This window comes from Aquila chrysaetos, chromosome Z, assembly GCF_900496995.4.
Source record: "Aquila chrysaetos chrysaetos chromosome Z, bAquChr1.4, whole genome shotgun sequence".
Lineage (NCBI taxonomy): Eukaryota > Metazoa > Chordata > Aves > Accipitriformes > Accipitridae > Aquila > Aquila chrysaetos.
Window position 1 is genome coordinate 81,999,657 of NC_044030.1, and position 21,549 is coordinate 82,021,205.

The following is a 21,549-nucleotide window of genomic DNA, read 5'->3' on the forward strand; positions in this document are numbered from 1 at the left end:
ATTGCAGACTTGCCATCTTCCCCAGTCAGGCTTGTGCAGCCTCGCAGAAGCGAAGCGGGAGGCTGTGGAGTCAGACACCTCATTGCTCTGATAAATGACTGCAAATGATATTCTGGCTTGCATATATATTCTCTCATGATGACTTCCATAACAAGTGTGCTTACCTTAAAAATTCCACAACACAGGTATTTGTCTCTCCTCCCCTGTGCCCTAGTCATCACCAGAGACATAATTTGAGCTAAAATTCTGAAGAGGGGGGAAAAAAGAAGCAAACAACCTGCAGGGTGGCTGGTTTAGACTTTTGTAGCATTTAATCAATTGTGCGCTCATTTCTGCCACTGAAATTTAGCTCAGTGTTTATCTGAGGGATGTGCTCCCCGGGGACTACATAAATCATCACCAATACGAATGCAAAATAGCTATTCTATAGCTGCGCTGATTTTGTATTGCTTACAATATTAAAATCTGGTATGAGTCTGTGACACAGAAGGACTAAGTTGTCATTTCCCTACGACTTCCAGCATGAAGGAGATCCCACTGTTCTTTTTTCTTTGCATTTGCACAAATGTTTCTGGTGCAAGTGAGATGGCTCGGTAGTGTTACGTGCACAGCAATATGCACTGGATTGGCATCTATATGTACAGCCCTGCAACACAGCTCTCAGTGACCTTCTGGGGACTTGGGGGAACAGAGCCTTAGCTGAAACAGCAGGAACGTGTGTCACCTCCAGTGCGAGCAGTTCACAAAATGTCTCGAAGGTACCTTCACATGAAATGCAGCTATCCGGCACTAAGAGATGTTCAGTGGGACCAATTCTTCTCTGACAATTCAAACAAACGTCTAACTTTTTAAGGACTTGATCATTGCTTCATACATTCAACATACACTGAAGATTTCATCCAGACCAGTTTCTATGATATCTAGGCTCTAAAGTAAATCAGGAATAGTTTAACTGAAGCTAATTCACTTCTGGTGGGGTAAATGACACCCATTTTCAGATCCATAGCCTCTGCGTCTTCCTATAAAACAGGGGAATAGTTTTAATGTTTTTGGAAAAAAGCTGTCAGGACAAAGAGCGAGCTCCAAAACCGTAAGTCATGAAGTATCTAGGTTAGATCAATAGATCCTGAAAAGATGCTGAGTAGCTTCTGAGATATGCCAAGACTGCCCAACACAAGGCCACAACTCATCTGGAATTCTGAAAGTTAGCGGAGTCTGACTTCTTCAGCTTGCTTCAAGGTGTTAGTCCGCTACCTCACTGCAAGCAAGAGAAGATCTGGTTTCTTACCTGCTAAGCTTTTGGGTTTTGTCTTTTCGAAATAAAAGGTTGCTCTCTGGCATGGTTTGTTTCACATCATCCCGCTGCTCTGACAATGACATGGAACTCCCGTGGCAACAATTTATTCTCCTCAGCCATTAGGCACAAAATAAAAGCAGGCACAGAAATCTATGCAAGCTATGCAAGCTTTCTCTTATGCAAGTAAGAAAAATACATATCTGAAATATATCCAGTTTTAAAAAAAAAACAGAAATGTTCCATATTTTCACTAATTATTTTCTTGAATTTCTACTTTGCTCTTCATTTCCTCTTTTAAAAATCTGGATAGATGCAATAACATTCCTTAGATTATAAAGGAGAGGTGACAAGCAATGAGTTAAAAATTTACTGAGGTTTACTTTTTCTGGGGTTTTGGTTTTTGGGGTTTTGGGGTTTTTTTTTTTGGGGGGAGGGAGGGAATTGGCAGGGGGAGGTGTTGGGGGAGATGCCACGTCCAGGTTCTGGGGCAAACTATTGGAACTTCAGCTGTGAAAGATGTCTTTTGTTTTTAGGCTTTTCCAGTCCCCTCCTGCTAGTGTGAAATTAAAATAACAACTTTAGAAAGCCTCTTCCAGCTTTTGCAATTCAAAGGTTTGGATGATTCAGATAAGACTATGTAACTTTTTGCTCTCTTCTTTTGTTTTTGCCTGGAAACACCATCATTCAAGGTATTGGTAAGAGTATCCAGCAGCTACAGAATAGCATAAAAGACAAATAAATTTTGAAAACTACGGTTCTTTGGGACAACCCACTTTTCTTGAGAAGCATTAACACCCTGCTTTGCAAAAGTCCCTTCTCTTGGTCATTTGTTATTGCCAGGTCAAATGGCACCAGGTGGTGCTGTTACACATGCTTGTTTTCTCAGCATGTAAACCAAGTTTTTAGTCCTGGAAATACCTTTTTGATTTGAATTTTGTGAAAATTGATACAGCTAGAAAACAGTTTTCTGTCCACTGGAGTCCCTGGTCTGTGTACAGCTGCGTGGTAACAAGTAGCTTTTGATAGACAAAACTCTGCAAAATGGAATTCCTACTGAGATTATCTAGTACAGTCGCGTATATATACATATATATATATATATATATAAATCAGGACACACTTAGAGCATGTCCAACATCTGCTGGAAGTAACTTCAAAGGGCTTCAGTGCCATTCAATAGTGAAAAGAAAAAGTACACAATACAGTTTGTAATGTTAGAAGAAAAGGTAAATCTACATAATCACAGTCTTGTGGAGGACCTGGATGAAGTTTAATCATATGGGATGTGTTTATATAGATGTTTTCTATACGATGTACAGCAGAACACAAAAAAAACCCCATGGAAATACTACAAGGAAAGATCTGGAAAGAAGAAAAAAGGATTTTGCTACTTTTATCAGAATTTGTAAGAAAGTATTTTCTTCTTTTAAATGTTCTTATTTTAAAAAAGTCATAAATCATTCAGCAGTATCACTGTATTTTGGAACTTATTAGTTAAAAAAAGACAAAGAACAGCAAGAGAGAAAGCATTTCAAGAGAAAAAACAATTTATTGAAAAAGAACAGAAAACACTGGAACGTATTCCTCCACCTGCAATATGGAACCACTAGCATTGACTTTACTGAAGTGGAATGGTAGCGAGGGGCAGGAAATCAGTATCACTACACTCAATAAACTCTGATGTTCACCCTAAACGCCTGCTCTTCGCAACATCTTATTGCACCTGTTTGTCAGAAAGATAAATGCAGACCTAGAAATATAAACTGATTCATCCTTTATTGCACTATGAGTCATTCATTGACATGGATGGGAAAGGAAGTTGGGAATCTTAGTTGCTAGTTGTCTGTTCTTGCTAAACTAATATACTCTTTTTTTGATGGTATATGCCTAGATCTTTTCCTACTGAAGCCAAAGAATATTTTGCCCATAATTTGAAGGAAATTGGAGTCGGGTCTGCAATTTCATCTATGATTTACTGGAACTGTTTTTTTCACTCAGTATCTGTGCCAAATAAATGCTTCTGCAAAATCTGTTCGTTCCCAAATAAAATGACTTGGTCATGGGAGAGATTTTAGTTCTTCCTAGAAAGTATAGAACAGCTTGTCTTGAGAATCCACCAAATTTTCAGTGCTATGGTTTGACTTTCTAAGTATGTCATCATCAGCCTGTGAAACAACAACATATAAAGAAAATAAAACTAATGATTTTGAATTCTTCACCTAATACACTGTGTTAACGGTTGCTGCTTAGTTCTCTACTACTATGCTTTAAAAATAAAATGGATTTCATTTACCCACTACAGTACCTAGCAGAAAGTGCACTGAAATTATTTCCCCCTTAAAAGAACACACTGTAAAGGCCCATTAAAATATAATTACCACCAAAAAGGCATTTTACATTTCCTTGAGATAAGCTGTAGTGGTGTAGTTTGAAATTCGACTTCCATTGATTCAGGATTAGAGCAGCATGTTTAGATAATAAGAAGGATCTCAGATAACAGCCTGAGTGAGTCATCGGACTATAGTGTTTAGTCTGAGAAAGTGTGTTTATCTGAAGGGCTCTTGGGACTAATACGGTTCCTCTTCAAAGCTTGAAGCAGGGGGCAAAAATCATAGTCCTGGAGGTTGGCAGGATAAACATGTCCTGTGATTTGCTAGCAATTTGAGAGATGGATTTCACTACACAGCGCACTGCTGTTGTCAGGTTGAAAAGTGTCTGCCTGGAAATGAATTCATGTGCACACAGCTCCAGACAAAGGAAAATCTCCCTGAAATGGCATGCCATCACATTTTAAGGCCAATTTTTCAAGTCTCTGACTCACACCTGGGAAATATACTGGTGCACTAAGTTTATCATAAAAAGCTCACGTTTTAACAAGCAAAAATTGGTGCAATAATCTTGAGATGTACTGTCTCACTGACAGGTACAGAAATCCATTTTTCTGCATATTTGCCTGCTTCGAGTCTGAAAACAATTTTGCCTTTTCTACATAGGGTCATCTCAGATTGTTTTTCAGTGAAGGGAACTCTGATGCTCTTTTAACGTTCCGTGTGAGGCCTAAACAGGGAGGTTGGGTAATGTGTCATCAGGAGGAAAGCTGTGGCAAGAATAAAAGCTCTGGTGTCAGTCAACAGTTTATAAATACAGCAGGAGAGATAACTGCTGTGTATGCTCCATGAGGAGGAATTCAAACTGGGCTCCAGAAGCAGCAACATATTTTTAAGTTAGAAGAGAGAGTGAGAAAGCGTGAATGAGCGAACAGAAGGTTTCTATAACTCTGTGTGGAAGCTTTTTGTGCACGGTTGGAGCAGCTGGGGGTTGTCACTATCTGAGAATAATCGTGAAGGGAACGGAACACAAAATAAAGGACTTGAGGTCTGAATGTTCTTTCATTTGCATCCACAAGTTTCCCAGAAATCAAAGAGTTTACACCAGTTTAAATGAAATATATTTAAGAGCAGATGAGGCTTATGACACATTGGATAAGAAAGGGAAATCCCAGAACTACCTCCCCGCCAACACCTCTCCCAACCTTCAGGGCTAGAGAGAGGCACATGGGCGAATTTCAAGGGTGAGTTACTCAAAAAATGTCCCATGAACATGGTTGAACAAGGAAGCTCAAGCTACCTTTACATTTGCATTTGCAGATTTCCATTAAGGTTTTATTATTTATTCCACATGCCAAATTGTAGCTAGCCTAAAGGGTTAAAAGCTAACTAAATAAAATTCATTCTGAACCTCAATCTCACATTTACTCTGCTTTTAGTTGCTTTTTGGGTTTGTTTTAATTGAAATGTAGATGCAAAAAGAAACCTTTTGGTTTAAGAAGAGAACTTCTAGTTAAAGAAGAGCAAAAGGCATCACTGGTAGCTTCTTCTAACAGCAACTGTGAGGCTAAGGATACACGTCTTCTAGATTCAGTTGTGCCATTGAAAAAGAAAATGAACATCAATTTTTCGTTCCTTTCCTTCTTGCTGCATGCCACGTTTGCAAGCCTTGTGGTAGGAACTGCTCAAGTAAGTGCTGTTTACGACAATTCGGCTATGAGCAGCTACATCTGCAATACCTGCTCTTGAAACTCCCTGAGGCAAAGGTAACCTTATTCTGTCCAAAGTTGACTGCCGTGAGTAAAGAAAGACAAGCTACGCCGCTGGCAGGTGTAGGGGCTGGTGAAAAGCAGGGGTAGTGAGTTCAGTGAAGCGTAACTACTTACGCTAGCCCTACAGACATTAAGAATGTGCCTCCTGTTATATCTTCAGTGGAAAAACGATATCGCAAGAGCACTAGAGGACAATTGAGGATGTAGAAAATATGCATCCAGAGTTCATGGAACATCAGTCTGCTTCCTGAGAGGAGCAATCTGATGTATTTAATGACATCTGTGTATACGCATAGGAAGAAGACGACCAATAACTAGACAAGCAATACTAATGGTTTATTCATGTTTCTATTTTTCACTTTGTCTGAATGTTTTTTAACTTCAGAAAGTTGAGAACCAGAAATGTGTTTTGGAAGCACCATTTGTGGTTTTGGTGCTCCAAACTTTATCTATCAGTTAAAATATCAAAGATTTTTATCCAGTTTCAGGTATGAAATCAGATGTGGATTATTAACTCTGGACTTGAAAATAAAGAACTATATTAATTATTAATAAATCACAATATTTGGCCAGTGTTGAAGTGTTCAATTAGTGCATAGATACGGCAGGGAAAGGAGGAGCATATCTGGTGAAGGATATTCTCTAGAACAACAACAAAATACATTAACTTCAGTCGGTTTCTCTATTGACTTCTTGTGTTTCCCAAATAAGGAAGAATTACAATTTTAGCTCCTTGATCTTCTGAAGTGATTAAAGACATTATTCAAAGTTGATGATGAAGTATTTATGGCTGCAAGGACACCCAGAGAGAAATGAGATTTCCGCAACGTGATTTAGAAGCTGTAACATTATCTCTGCTTTAACATCAAACCCAGCGAGCCACCGTCGGAGCACACCATCATCAGCGTAACTGGGTGCTTTGGATTTTTACCCTGAGTCCCCAAAGTCACAGTAGGATTTCAGTTTGAACTTCAGTGAGACTAACATTAAGCTCTCTGTGAGGGAAGAGTCTGTTTTAGCTGTTGACTTCAATCGGAGTTGGATTAGGTCTTGATTTATTCTGGGGCTATGTAGTGCAGATAGAGAGGCAACAAATTCAAGGACATCTGCAAAGAGAAGCAGCTAATTCTAGGATACTTAGAATGGACAGTTTCTGAAAAATAGGGGTGTAGGAAAGCGGGAAGAGCTTCCTAGCACAGATACACGGAGACACGTTTCAGTGATGACAGTCTGCACTGGAAAAACAGGGAAATTTAAAGCTGAGATTTTCTCATACCGATGCAACTTGGATCTTGAGGTAGAATAGCTACGCCCAGGCTGTACAGTGTCCTGGGCTGATGTATCTGCAGAGCGCGGTGCTAACGCCACAGGTCTCTGCTTGCTCCAAAATCTCTGCACCACATTTCGTTATGTGGTTATTACATGCCACGGGCCTCTAGTGTTATGGATATTTTGGTCCCTTCTTGAAACAAAACTCTCCAGCCTTTCTCTACTATTGTTCTCACCAGCTTTCACTGTTTGCATTATTCCAATTTCTTTTCTTACCTTACAACTGTCAGTTCTGTTAAAATTCATAATTTTGGCAATAAGTGCATGCCCCCGCCTCCAACCAGTTAAAAGTGAGGTTTTGTTCTAGCTTTTTTATATGATCAAAAATAAAAAAAACATGTAAAAATTGTACAGTTTTGTGGGGAACTTTTCCTAATAAGTGAGCATGACTGACAAAATATGAGCTTTGTTTAAATTGGAAAAGATAATATTTTCAGCTACTTAGAAGGCCAGTGCATAGGGATATTTTTTTTTCCTTTTTCCTGAATCTAAAAAAAAATTTCAAAAGGATTGAACATTGCGTTCCAATTTTTTTTTTTTTTATTTCATTTTAAGAGAAGTGGACAGAAAATGAAATATGATTTAAAAAATACTTGTTCTAATTTAAAAAAAAAAGAGGCTTTGATTTTGGTGGGGGCTTAGGAAGAGAAGGAAACTCTCAATATCTGATACTATCTTTTTTTATCAACAACACAAACTTTTATGTTTCTAGTAGCAAAAACAAATGGAAAAAGAATCAAAGTAAAAGAAATTATTCCTTTTGGGTTTTATAACTTATTACTCCCCAGCTCAAAATAAAAGCAGACTATCTATTTTTGTTTCATTCATCATCCATTCTTTGCTTTGATTTTAAGCTGCTTTATTTTCTTTGTATAAATATTTGCATTAATGATGCAAATTTAGGATCAGGTAGCTCATCTTCTCTGCACAGGTCTGTAAGCAGGAGCACAACACAAGGAACTCTATACCTACTGTACCCTCTTCTATGGTTTCCAGAATTTAACTCCTGCAGTCTCTCACTCTCCATAGCAAATTAGGAACACACCTATGAATATGAATAAATCATGTAATAACACTTTGCTCCTCTTTCCATTAGCAAAAAGCTAGACACATAAACTCTGATTCATCATCTCTCTTCAGCTCTGGGTAAGGAAGTATTTTACTTTTTAGCATTTTAACTCTACAAAACAGGACTAAAGGCAATTTAGGAGTAGAATGAAGTAGATTTAGACAGTGAACTATATTAAAGACTACACAGGAGGTCCCTAACACATAAAGCCTTACAAGACTAAGCAGCCGAAGGTATAATTTCACTAATGACCGTGTACTAATGACAACACAAGGCTGAAGTTACTAGTCTCATACTTCCTGAGTGAGCAAAGAAGTTGTTGCTTCCTCTTCTCCAACAGAAGTACAGATATTTTCAGACATATTGGGAAGCAACTATGATGTTCCTTCTTTCCCCCAGCCAAATCATTGCTGAAGCTATGCTAGGACTATTAAGCATGACAAACTTCTTGGGCCTGTTATAATAACAAATTCTAGGTCAATTAAATTCACAGGTTTGGAGACATGCCTTGAAATTCAGCTTAAATTTTCTGGAGTATCAAACACTTTCACAGGAGACTCAGCAGCAAGTCACTGGTTAACTGCTGAGACTGTATAATTTTGGGTCAAGGAAGAATAATTCAGGGCATCTTTTGATTCCTGAAACTGGGTTGAGTTCACTTTGAAATTGGCCTATATTTCATTCACATGTAAAACTCATGCCACAATCCCCCTGAACTACTTTCAATTTATATGACTTGATACCGTTCCAATTCCTGGCAGCAGACTGCATTTCCCACCATTTGCAGTGCCCAGCCAAGGTGCATTCAGACGTTTGGGAAGCTGAGATCAAGGTTTCCAGGCTTATATTTCCTAAATCTTTTTTTGTTTGTTTTAAGGATCTACAGTCCTTGTTGATTGACTCATGCCTGTACAAGGTGCACACACACTGTGGAAACTCATGAAACTATCAAAGCCTTCAAAGAGAATCTCATGCATACCTCAGGAGAAGATCAACCAGCTGCAATATTTTGATTAAACAATAAAAACATTTTGAGATGGGGATGCAAAGAGGATGAACTGAGTCAGGTAGAAGAAATTTGTTCATTTAACTTCTGCTTTTGCCTTACTGTATGGGAAACTGAATTCCCTGACTGTTGCTTACACATGCATACACACATTATACATACACTGTGTGTTACTGTTGGCTTTAAGATCTTTTCCTTATGGGTGACCATTTGATGTTTAAATATAATGTGGTGAGGAGAAGAATAGTAACAAAACAAGTTTCCTGTAGTATATAGAAAAACAGGAATGATAAACACCTAAGACAAACCAACAACAGCATTTATTCATTCCATGATTGTGACAGAAGTTCCTGCATACGAGAGAAAAAGAAACAAACAGCTTTTTATCTTCTACTTGATTAAATTAGTGTGCCTCTTCTGGTCAGATTTTGAAGTTATATTATACCACTGAAGCCCTCCTTTAATCTTCTCCTTCGTTAATTCCTCAATGCTATTTTGCCACTACTCCCTTTATGTTTGATTAGGAAAGCTTGCTTCTAGCTCTGTGACCCATATACCTGAGGTTAAAATCTTTGGTTTTATCTCTGATTGAATGATTCACATTGGGAAACTACTCACCTGTCCAGCAGTGTCTAGAATGTCCAAATAGGCTGGTTCGTCATCAATTCGGACTTGAGTTTTATAGGCATCCTCTGAAAAATATAGTGCAGTATGGCTAAGCATAGGAGTGGCTCAGAGAATGGAAAATGAAATAGCTTTGCTAGTTGGAGTAGGCTTTTCAAAAGCTCTCCAGTCTGACCTAACTTTGCTTATTTCAAAACAAAAAGACACTTTTTAAATCCTATCATCATTGCAAAGTATTAGCAAAAGGGAGTGATCTAGGTTTTCTATTACACTATTTCAAAATATTAAAGAAGTAAATTTGTCTCTCTGAACAGGTAGCACAGACCATAGGTGTTGTTTAAGTCACAAAGATTCAGAGGTGTTACACTGGTGCTATGCAGCAGAGTGGTTTTTACTTACCGCTGTGACGCTTCCACAGAGCTTTTCCAGCAAATAGTTTCAAGCTAAAGATTGTCTAAATTACTGGGATAGTCTCCCTGTGGCTGAAGGGTGTTTCTGGCTCAGATACGATTCTATGATTCTATATGTCAGAGCAATTAATTAGACCTCTGAATATCTCCAGAGAGGATGCAAATGGATTTTTTAAAATAAATTCTGTAGTTGCTGTCCTCACACTCATCATGGCTGGGGTGGAGGAGGAAAAACTGTGCTTGGTGGACCATTGCCTTAGCTCATGATTTTGTCAACCTACGTTTGGAAGGACAAAACCAAAAAAGGTGAACTACTATTTGCATAAGTTGTTTTCCTCACATTTCAACTTCATTCCCCTTTCAACATTTGTACTTTTTTCCTAAGGGTAAACAGAGCTTAGATACCAGGCCGTGTTTGTACTTGAAATAGTCTTGGAAATTACCAGCGTTGTTTAATTAAACAATAATGCATTGGAGCCTCAGTGGTTTTGGTGACTGATATCATGCTTTGGCTGTGCATTAAGGCATGAAGACAAGACAAGTGCATTTAATCCATCTGAGAAGTGTCATTAATCATCATGAACATATGTCTGGCCCTATTCAAAGACTCAATCCTGCAATCCCTGGCTGCCAGAGACCCTCGGGAATAGGCTCTCTATAACTCTTGAGATAATACTGGGATAATAATATGGGATTATACTGCAGGTAGCTGGAATTCTCAGGACATTCCAATTTGTGTCATAATATATTTATATCACATCATATGACATTTTATGAATGCATGTAAAAACCTGCTTTCTACCTACACAAAGGAAAAACTAAAGCATTCGGATATGAAGGACTCTGGATGGCCTTAACTCAGCCCACTCCTGTGCAGTCAGTGGCAAGCTATCTTTAATGACATAATCACATACAGTAATTTCCATGACTCTCCTGCTTCTTTTAGGCCTCAGTTCAGCAAATTACTTAGGCACATGCCTTGCTTTAAACAAATATCTAATCCCATTGATATTAGGATGACCCAGAGGCTTAATTAATTGTATGATAGATTGCCTTGCTGAGAAAGCCAGAGCACTCCAACCAGCATGTTTCAGTCAATAGATCTCTTTTTAGGGATTGCTGAATAAGAAACTCCATGCCAAAGAAGGACCAGATAGAGTGAATTAGGCTACTTACAGTTTAAGTAATCTATTATGATATGACAATGATATGTGCGGTAGAATTTTTTTCTTTTATCTTTTTTCTTAACTCAAAATGAAAAACAAAATATGAAAATATATAAAATCAAATACGGTATATCCTTCATATGAATTCTATTGATACTGTAAAGTATTATTAATATATTTCCAGGCAGGTGGGTGCCCATTTCCATTATATTCATGCATACATAATTAACATATAACTTTCATAAATTTCCCTTGCACCCTTGGCTCTGCAGCTGGATACTCTAAAGCCAATATGCCATGGTCCCATTTCTCTCTTCACTTAGACCAATGTGAGTTTTAATGCAGTAGCTTTAAAACAGTTAATGCAGAGACATTTGCATACTGAAATTCAACTTGGATAAAAATGAAGCTGGGACCTAGATAAATCCTGTCTTATTTGCTAAGGAAATCAATTGGGAGTTCAGAGTTAGTTATAACTAAAAAGACCCACTGGCCTCTGAACATAAGTCATAGCTTTCAGTAAGTAAATGTAAGATATCTACATCTAATAGCCTGCTGAGCCACTCCAGCTGTACCCCAATATCATTCCACTGTAATCAGTAGTGTCAGCTGTGGGAAGCTGGAGCAAGGCTATGTTTATAACCCTTTTACTTTGCAAAGATAACACTGAACATACAAACCCACTGGGTTGTTTTTGTTGGTTTTTTTTTTTTTCTCAAACTGCTGACCTTAAAGCACTTCACAAAGATGTGCCAGAATCACTGTCTCATTTTCATTCTTAATAGATGTAACATCTTCTGTTAGTGGTAGTGAAACATATTCTGCTGAACATTGACCAAGCACATGAATCTAAATGGTTTTCTAGGCAACTGTATTTGGAAGATGTTTTTTACTTGCAGGATTTGCCTTTGCCCCAAGAAATGTAAAGATGAAACAGGTAGGAGATACGACTTCCCTTTGTAATATTCTCTCTCTGCATATGTGTAAAAAGCAGGATAGTACAGATCATTTAGAAAAGCTTAAAAATATCCTCAACTGGGCTGTGATAAGCAGGGGTATTCTCAACCTGTAATTGAATGGAAAATAGATGGGAGATTTAATACCCGTTTTTCTTGTGGCACTCATTTAAAAGGAAGTCCTAAAGCCCACACTTATCAAGGGAATTGCTATCTTGAGCCAACACCCTCATACCAGAGATCAGATCATAGCACCCACTTAGGACCTATCAGCTTCTTAATGCTCAAACACAACCAGTGATTTGAGAGGCACTATCTTTCCATTTACCCTGTATATTCACTGATCTCCTGGGCTACTAGGACAAGGAATTTTTCCAGTGCAGGAGGTAGAAGGAAGATGCATAAATTGAAAACCATATTTCCCATCTCATGTCATACAAACCAAGAAGAGAAGCTAAGAGTGGAAAAGCTGTGCCATTCAGTTCTGGTCTACAAGTAATACTTTAAAACTGGAATTTCATCTCAGGAAGTAATGGAAATAGAGCTGAGTGAGGGATTACATAGACAAACATCTTTATTTTACTCAGTTGGACTACGGGGCAGAAGCATTAACCTAGAAAGAAACAACCTCCTAGAGATGAAGAGTTGGATATGTCTGTATGTTGAACCCAGTTAAGATATTTTTGTTTTATTAGTAGCTATAATGCTAAGCAGAAACCCCAGTGTCTTCGCATGCTTCCTAAAGTATTTCAGGAGGGATTACTGTGTGGCTAGCCTTTTTAGTCCAGGCAACGTAGTACACATTATGGTCACATTAAGGAAACAGAAACCCTGAGATCAGAGGGGAACCTACTGTTTACATGTGGACTGAGAAGAACAGAAGTGAAGATGTTCCACTGAAATAGCATCTGAGTATATATAAAACAAAGCAGGAAAGTCTTCATCAGGAGCACTAGCAAACTCCCTGTCTAATCTCCTCTCTTTAAAAATTATTCACATTATTACAAATGCTGTCTGGTATATTTACACTATTCACAATGTTTGAGTACATCACATTTTCTTTCACCTAATTAATTTATAAGACTAATATAATGATCCCTTTTAAAGTTAATTGGGAGCTGCCAAGCCACGTGTATCTGGACTTTACATTCTTCAGCTCTAAAGAGTGATATTTATTAAAAGGCCAAACTCCAGCTGCAGTTTCAGTAATTTCAGTAAGCATTAAGATAACGTACAAAAAAGACAAGAATAATAATCAGACAATAAAATCAGACAATAACTCTATTTCTTATATTAAGTTGAGTATTAGTCTTTTTCTGTGAGGCTAACTGCAAGGTCCCACCTTTTGGTTTAGGTAAAATGCACCAGAAAGATAGGGTATTATAAGAAGAAACTGTGGATGGAGTTTATTGATATTGCTGTGAGATATAACCATGATTCAAACACAGACTACAGGAATGAGCATTTCATAGGGTACCAATGAGAAAAATGAAATAAAACCTCCTGCATCCTTACAATCTGTAGAATATGTAAATATAGAAATATATGAACTGGATAGTTAAAATATATTGGTAAAAGTTATTTTTTAAAGAAAACTATTCTCTTTTTTTTTTTTTTCCATATAGAATATGGACTTCTTTAAGAATTTTATTTCCTACAAATGTCAAAAAAAAAAAAAGAAAATAGATAAAAATTTCAGCTTAAAAGATTATACTACTTGGCTTGAATTATTTCTGACTGTTTAATGTTTTCCAGTGTGGGAAAAAACCAAATAGAGCTCCAACTGTTTCCTGAATGGCACCTATTAATTTTGTTATTAATTCTTTCCTCTTTTACTGAATATCTCATTTAAACCAAGAAAAAATGTTTTTTCAAAAGACATTTTTTAACTTTTTTTTCTTAATTGTTTGATTGTCCTTTGCAGTACTATGAAAGAAAAGAAAAAATTCTTCCTTAAGCCTTTGTTATCTGGCTTTTTTTTTGTAAAATGAATACATCCTCTTTATTCAGCTTTCCTTTTTTATAGGACAATATTCTGGAGACAGAAGTACAATAATTAATGCAAGGTTGTGTTGCAATCAGTTATCTTAGCACTGGAGAAGCTAGATTCATAAAAAATATATCAAAGCACTTTTTTCAGCTATGAGCAGGTAACTGCTTCATGACAAATAGATTTGGATGGTGTACAATTTAAAGGGGAGCTGGAAAGGGCTTTTCATCTGCATTACAGACATGTTCCAGTCCCTGAAATATAGGTCAGCTGCTTCGTTCTTCCATTTGTTAATTCTGCTTATATTCCTTCCAAATAAATAGTGTCTCTTCTTCTGTCTTATACACTATCAATTGCAGTTAAAACCAAACAGATTCTCACATATATAGATGAGCCAAAAGATATTTTATTTGGCTAAGCAGGTGCCAAACCAGCAGAAGGAAGTCCAAGCTCAGTCAGCCACACCTGGAGTTCTGCCTCTTGTTGTTCTCCCTTTGTGCCAAAGAGACAGCAGGAGACCCAGTTCTTGGTGTGCTTAGATTATCTGTTACATACACATTTTAATCCAGAGATGCTCCTGAATGTAGGATGATCATGAGTCTTTGGCTGCATGAGTGCTGCTTCTATTTACAACACGGAATTTTTAAATAAAAACAGAGTGGATGAACAGGGACTTAAACCACTGTACCAACTACTACACGTAAACTCCTTCTATTTGAGATAAAAATATGCATGTCATAGGAACTGCCCATCAAAATACACTGGTCTTACAACTTCCCTTAACATATAATTATTTTCCTGGAGTATGAGTGTTTTATAATTTGGGTGAGCATTGCTATCAGCATTTTGCAGACAAGGACACCAAGTCATAGAGGTTGCCTTTCTATGAGCTATGCACACATGATAAGCAATGAATGGCTTAGAATAGTAGAACTGACAGATTTGATTGCCTTGTATTCCATAAATACTCACGTAGATAGCAGTAGCCTTTAAAATAAGGCAAGTAGGAAAATTAGTACTAGACTAGTAGCTAGGTTACTTAAATATCCCATTTCCAGTTCTGTCTAGTGTTACATAATTCTACATTATATTTATTTCTCAGCATTGTACTGTGTTTGCCATTATGCTGTCATTTGTTTAGCTTTGTCAGGTCTTTGTCAGATCTTTCAGGTTTTGCTCAGTTTTATGCTCACAGCACAATTTGCCAGCTCCTGCCTATACAAGTGATGGAAACAGACATCGTTCCAGGCAGAAGTCTCTTGATGATGGTTTGCAGAACAGAGCGAAAATGACCGCTGCCTTTCCAAACCCACAGATAGAAACTCTTCCCTCAGTAACCACACGCTTTGAACATCTCTGCTGTTTCTATGAAAGAGAAGCAGGTGAGTAATGCAGCATTTAATGCTGATACTACCTCACTGCTAGCCTTATTCTTACAAAAAGACTATAATGTAGGCCTTGAAAAATTAAAATAATCTGAGAAAAAACAAAGCATTAGTCACGTTAAGTGCTTATCGTAAAAGGAATTCATACATTTATTCATTATACACTCAGTGGCATAGTGAGAAACACAGCACTTTCTATCTTTCAGTTTTCATTTTAGCATTCAAATTACCATAAACATATTTTCAGATAAGATATTAAACCAAGGTCTTGGCCACATATGTCTTCAGAAAAGATTCTGTAATGTCATTTTCAAATGGCCTTGCTAAATTCAAATGCATATTACTGTTGTACATTCCAGCTCTCCTTATTAATTTCAATTGAAGACGCAATTCCTCGTTTCCTTTATTTAGCCTTTGTTCAGCATTATGACATGCTCTTAACTAACTACTGTGTTCAGTTTTAGAGGTTCCTGTATCTTCAGTGGCACATAAAAACAAATCCTCAAATGTTCATAAGATAATTCATGACTTCAATGAGTAAAGATGCAAACAGAAATACAACAAGCTACTTCTATTCTCTAAGTCTGAAAACAAAAGAGCAGAATTCATACCTTTTAGTTGATTTTGTCCCCCTGAAATAAGCACTGCTAGTATCTTCAGTGGAAAGCAGAAGCATAACTAGACTATGCCCAGATCCTCAAATAAACCTCTGCACTGAATCCTGCTACAATCAATAAAAACTGGTGCCTAAATACCTGGAGGGGGACAGGGCCTAAATTACCTGTTGAGCAACCAGAATCACTGCAGCATAATAAAGATTTGAGTTTAGGCCCTGTAAGTCCCATGCAGTCTGACTATGTGTTATTAGTATTTTTTTAACTGAGCCACCTTCACTGTCATGCTCTCATCTCAACCCCTTTAACTTCAATTCTGGCAGCCATTGACCATACTCTCTGCATCTGGTTACAATACTAGAACTAAAATCTTCCTTAGCCTAATGTGCATTCTATTTGGTTCTCACCTCACTGCAGCGCTCTTCTTTTAATGCCATTATGTATCTGTCTTAAAACAGCTGCTCTCAAATTAAGTTTCTCCCTTTGTTGGGCTGCCTAATGTTTTAGATCTGTGCTCTGCAGGGCAAGACTGATAACACACAGCTGCTGAAGGAGCCTGATTGATTTTCAGCTGTGGGTACTTACATGGCAGCTTTCGCGGTGACCTGAAATGCACTCAGTGCCTTCCAAATTGGGAAATGTGTTATCCATTGCACCTTCTGTCTTCTTTTTTTTTTTTCCCCCTCCAGTTGTACCTATAGATATGTACAAGCACCTCTTCTTCAATGTCAGCTTGCAGTTTCATTACTGTGGTACCCTTTCATTCTCTGCTGAAAAGCAGGGGAAGCAAAAGCAACTTAATCTCACTTAGTCTGTGGTAGGCATGAAAAAGAAGCATTATCTGTGCTCTAAAAGGTTTTGTGTGAACAGAAATCTGAGTGAATTGAACTTTGAGTCAGTTAAATCTGGTTTGTCTTCTCCCTTTCAGTCCTCGTTACCATGATGTTTACTAACAAAACAGTTGCAAAAGGAGACAATGGCCTGGGTGGCTTTCAAGAACCAAAATTAAGAGTTATTCTGTTGCACAGTGTTGCATGGAAGAGGCTTTCATCTATATGTACTCATCAAGGAGGAGGCAAAGCACAATGTACAACAAAATTCAAGGTAAGGTACCCACTTTCAGGCAAAGAAGGTAAAAAATGTAAGACCTAAGGGGGCAGCAAGGCAAACTTGTTGCTACATTCTCTGGTTGTATAGCACCTTGCACACAGTCACACCTCTGTCATGAGGGCTCATTTTTTATATGGTGCAAATAAATTATAACAGTATATGTGAACACAACACCTTCAGTCTACATTCATGGTAGCAAATGCTCCACAGAAATCAACCAAAGCCACCCACCATTTATAACAATACTGACTACAAGAACCACTTTCTCCACTACTACTCACCCTCCATACAGTGAACACTTTCACACTGTTGGTTTGGATCCATCATAGTTATTTTACTTCAGTTCTGACTCAGCATTCTGATGCAACAAGTAAGCAGATCCTTCTAAACTCTGTACCAATATTTATCCATTCCCATGAGGTGCTTCATTATAGGGGTTTTAGAGATACACACACATATATGTTATCTGCATGTGGTTTTATGTGTTTGTGCATTGGTATGTACGTACCTGCACATACAGAGAGATGCATGTAATACTGTAAGTATCTGCATGTGCAAGAAGAGACTATCATAAATAAATCCCTATGTGGAGTACCTGCAATGTGTAAAACTACTTGCCTAGTCCTGAAACAATCCAGGACCAGGAGCAGATTGAAAATTAAACACAAAAAAAATCCAACACAATGTCTTCTGCTATAGAAACATAGGCTATTTTTATACTGCTACACTGTATATTATTTTTTTACTATTTGCAACATTTTTTTTCCAGTTGCAGATATGCAATTTCCCCCTTAAAATGTAATTATGAATAAAAGCAAAATGGATCTTCACAAGAGCCCATGAAAAACAGAATTGTGAAGAGTTCTGATCAAGTTCTCACTACAGTTCATATAACCAAGATGAAGTCTAGAAAACAATGTGTCCCTCTTCCTTCTTTCCCATAAACATATGGATGGAGAAGCCGATTGCATTCTTACATAACAACATACTGTGAAATGTAGGATTCCCCTGGATGTGATATATAGGTCACTTCCTATAAATGATAGGCTTCTGCAGAGAGGCTGGGATAGGGCAGAGATTTGGATAAAAGACTGACAAAGTCTATCTGAATAATTTGGCCCAGTGCAGTAACTATCAGTCATGATGCAAATGTTGTTACCAACAAAGCCACCGTTTATGATTTTAATCTGCAAACATGCACAGATGTGACTAAATTTGTATAAACAATTATACAGGATATGACTCGCTGCCCAGAAAACTCACTCAGCTCTTCTTCAGACCTTGTACTACAGTCCTTCAAACAGGCTAAATTTTGCTTATAAAGTGTCCCACCTGTGTGAATAAGACTATTTGAGTGACAAATATTTTTCTCAGAACCAGCTCTCGAAGAGAAAATAGGATTTCTTACAAATGTTAGCATTTTTGCAAAGCAAGGCTAAAGATAACTCAGGCAAACCTTTGCTGTAGCATTTGCTTTTCTGTTAGAAACCACTTGCAATATAGATAAGGCTACTAATATTTAATAAAGGAATATCATTACTTTCTCTGCTTCCAGAAAAATGTCATTTACTTCAAAGATGTACATGAACAAAGTGAACAAAGTACTCCTGTTTAATCAAAACACGATAATTAACAGGAGTCCAAGTACCCTTATCTTGGGGAAAAAGAATAGCAGGTAGCAATTTCACTACTCTTTCAAGTCCGTGATTGTGCTACTGAGTGGGAGGATCTGACAGCTATGAATTCACTTCTTGTCATTTCAGGGGGAGTAATTAACAAGTTGACTACATCTGCGTGGCTATTAGCATGGATGGTGCCTTGGATTTAGTAAGGTGTAGATGGCTGCTGGCTTCCATGAAAGAAAGGTTAATGGAGACATTTGTCCTGTGATGAAGACTTTTGAATTGAGCATGATAAATCATCCACCTCTAGGAAACCATAGCATGACTGTCTCTTCCAATTTAAAAAATCATTTAAAGAATACTTTTACAAATCACAATATACAGTGAATAGGTAAGTTTTCCACTGGTGACCCTATTTACAGGTTCCAAGTCTCAATTTAGCTCCTTCTAAGTTCATGATGCTAATCATAATTATCATCACTGTATGTGGGTTGTGATACCTGTAACAGAACCACTGGGCTAGAGCCACAGAATGACTTAGGTGTTCACTCCAACTTCAGTCATCTAATTACCAGGACCTTTGAATCTCCTCATTTGCCACATAACATGACATTTCACCCTTCTTTAGCCCTAAGAACCTAGGCTTTCTTTATAGTAGTTCGCATTTGAGAGCATTATTCATCAGACTAACTTGAGACGCAGATGTTAGGGTGTGATGAATCATGCTCTAGAACTTTGGTATATTTAGGTTATGGATCAGAAACCACAACCTGTATGTGACTTCACTGTGGTTTATAGTTCTGGATAAACATATAAACTCTCCTGCCTTAATGTCACCAACCAGATGGACACTTTGCTCACACTTAAACCCAGTTTGGCTCTATAGACTAAGAGCTGAATTCCCCAGATTATATAAGTGGCCCAATCCAAAGAAAGTGTGTATATGAAACTCTACTATTAAACCTACAGTAGCTAAGAACCTAAGAAGGAGATGTTGTCCTGATTTTCTATGAAAGGTCAATGTTTGGAGTATCACCATAGGCCTGAAGGGAGGCCTGAAGAGCTCGGCTCTAAGAATAAGCTCTTCTGTGATAAGAAGCAGCACCCTTCAACTCCTTTTGCCAATTCAGTTTATTAGATGGATCAATAAGAGACTTGGTGAATCAAAGCAGGGGGAAGTAAGGATTGTTGGACTGAGACAAATCAAAACCACCAGTTGCTGAGATAGAGGTCTTCTCCCTGTATGAAGCTGATACAAAGAAAATAGCCTATTTTGTGTAGAACAGATAAAAATATTTTAACAATGGTTTCTATTCTTGGCTGACTTTCTAGATCCTGAATATGGCAGATATCATTATTAAGAATTATAATGAAGTTTCATTATTATGAAAAGGCTTTTTTCTTCCCTTCCTAAATTTTAATCTGGCTAATCAGTGCTTAAGAATAGCAACCACAAGGTCACACACACTTCTATACAGCTTTTGATTATTTTTCTTCTCTCTCCATTTAGCAGATATACAATTAAACTCAGAGGTTTCTAAGGGGAATAGAAGGGTTATATACTGTGCTTTGATCCTCCATTGACACTTTATTCAGTGGAGAAGAGAAGATGGCCAAGGCAGGAATATATCTTACTTCTAACACAAAGAGCGTTAATGGAGGACAGAAAATAATAAGTATGAACCATTAACAGTTAAGGGGTATCGGTGCTTTTTTGCATGTGAACATGCAGCATAGGTCTCTCATGGCAACACATGGGAGAAACGCTTCTCCCTCCTGTTTCCAGCCATGGTAAGCAGGTGCTGGGCAGAGATGTTTTGAGAAAGGTGTTCATCTGTTTGCTTCCTTTCTGAAACAAGGGAGAAAGGGAAGTCAGATCACTGGCCAGATTATCAATTAAGGTCATTGAGATTAGGTAAATGCTCCAAATGAGAATATAAAGAGCAGAGCCATGGAAGATCAACAGTCCATCTAATCCATTTTCCTCTTTTGGAGAGTGACCAATGGCCCAAGGAATCCCACACAATGATTTTTGCTTGGCATATTTTCTCAGCTTCCAGTTATTTGCACCTCAAAGGCCTTTCTGAGCCAAAAGAAGAACCTTTGTTTTTAAGAGCCATTGATGGATATTTTTCCCTCCAGTAGTTTACCCAAATGGTTTTTGAATCCATCTACGCTTTTGGCACAGGTAATTATCGCTATTCTTTATGATAACAGAGATCAGCTTGGGAAGGAATTTTGGCTCACAGGCTGGTGTCTGAGAGTGACTCTACATGAGATGGTTGACTTGGTTTTCATATCTTGCCTGTCCCAGAAAGAAAAAGGTCTCTTTTCTCCTCTTTCATTCCCACTTACACTCCCATTTCCCCATACATGGTTCTACACTCTCCCTTTTGACATTTTTTGAGCTTGCAGCATTGTTTTTACTGAAGTGATTAAACTCACTAACCTGGTAGACAACTATTCTGTGTTGGTGTGGCTTAGTTTTCTTCTGGACTACTGTTGAATCAGCTTGAAAAATGTCCGATGAATGTCAGAGAGCCAATAAGGCTGGGAGAAGAACAAAGGTGAAGAACGGGACTTGCTCCTTTTCCACTCAAATGAGTTGTTAGATTTGGCTCACCTCACCTCACAAAACTACAGTCTGTCACAGAGCCTCCGAAGTCTGTTCCTAGCAGGTGATAGTTCATGCATCATTCCTTGTTCGTGATTCAGGGTAAAGAAATAGATAGCTCTACACCAAGTCTCCTCTATATGTGTTTTGGGTTTGTGTGGTGGGGTTTTGGTAGCAGGGAGGGGGCTGCAGGGCCGGCTCCTGTGAGAAGCTGCCAGAAGCTTCCCCGGCTCCAAGTCGGACCCGCCGCTGGCCCAG

At 38.0% G+C, this 21,549-nt stretch overlaps 1 protein-coding gene across 2 annotated transcripts in view; it reads right to left on the reverse strand.

Moving 5' to 3' along the window:
* The window catches only part of RIT2 (Ras like without CAAX 2), a 198,369-nt gene that overhangs the window by 94,573 nt on the left and 82,247 nt on the right, over window positions 1-21,549 (reverse strand). For both annotated transcript variants that reach the window (XM_030005758.2, XM_030005757.1), the window contains exon 3: window positions 9,419-9,492. In XM_030005758.2, coding sequence (XP_029861618.1) covers window positions 9,419-9,492 — 74 coding nt within the window. The remainder of the gene's footprint in view (window positions 1-9,418; window positions 9,493-21,549) is intronic.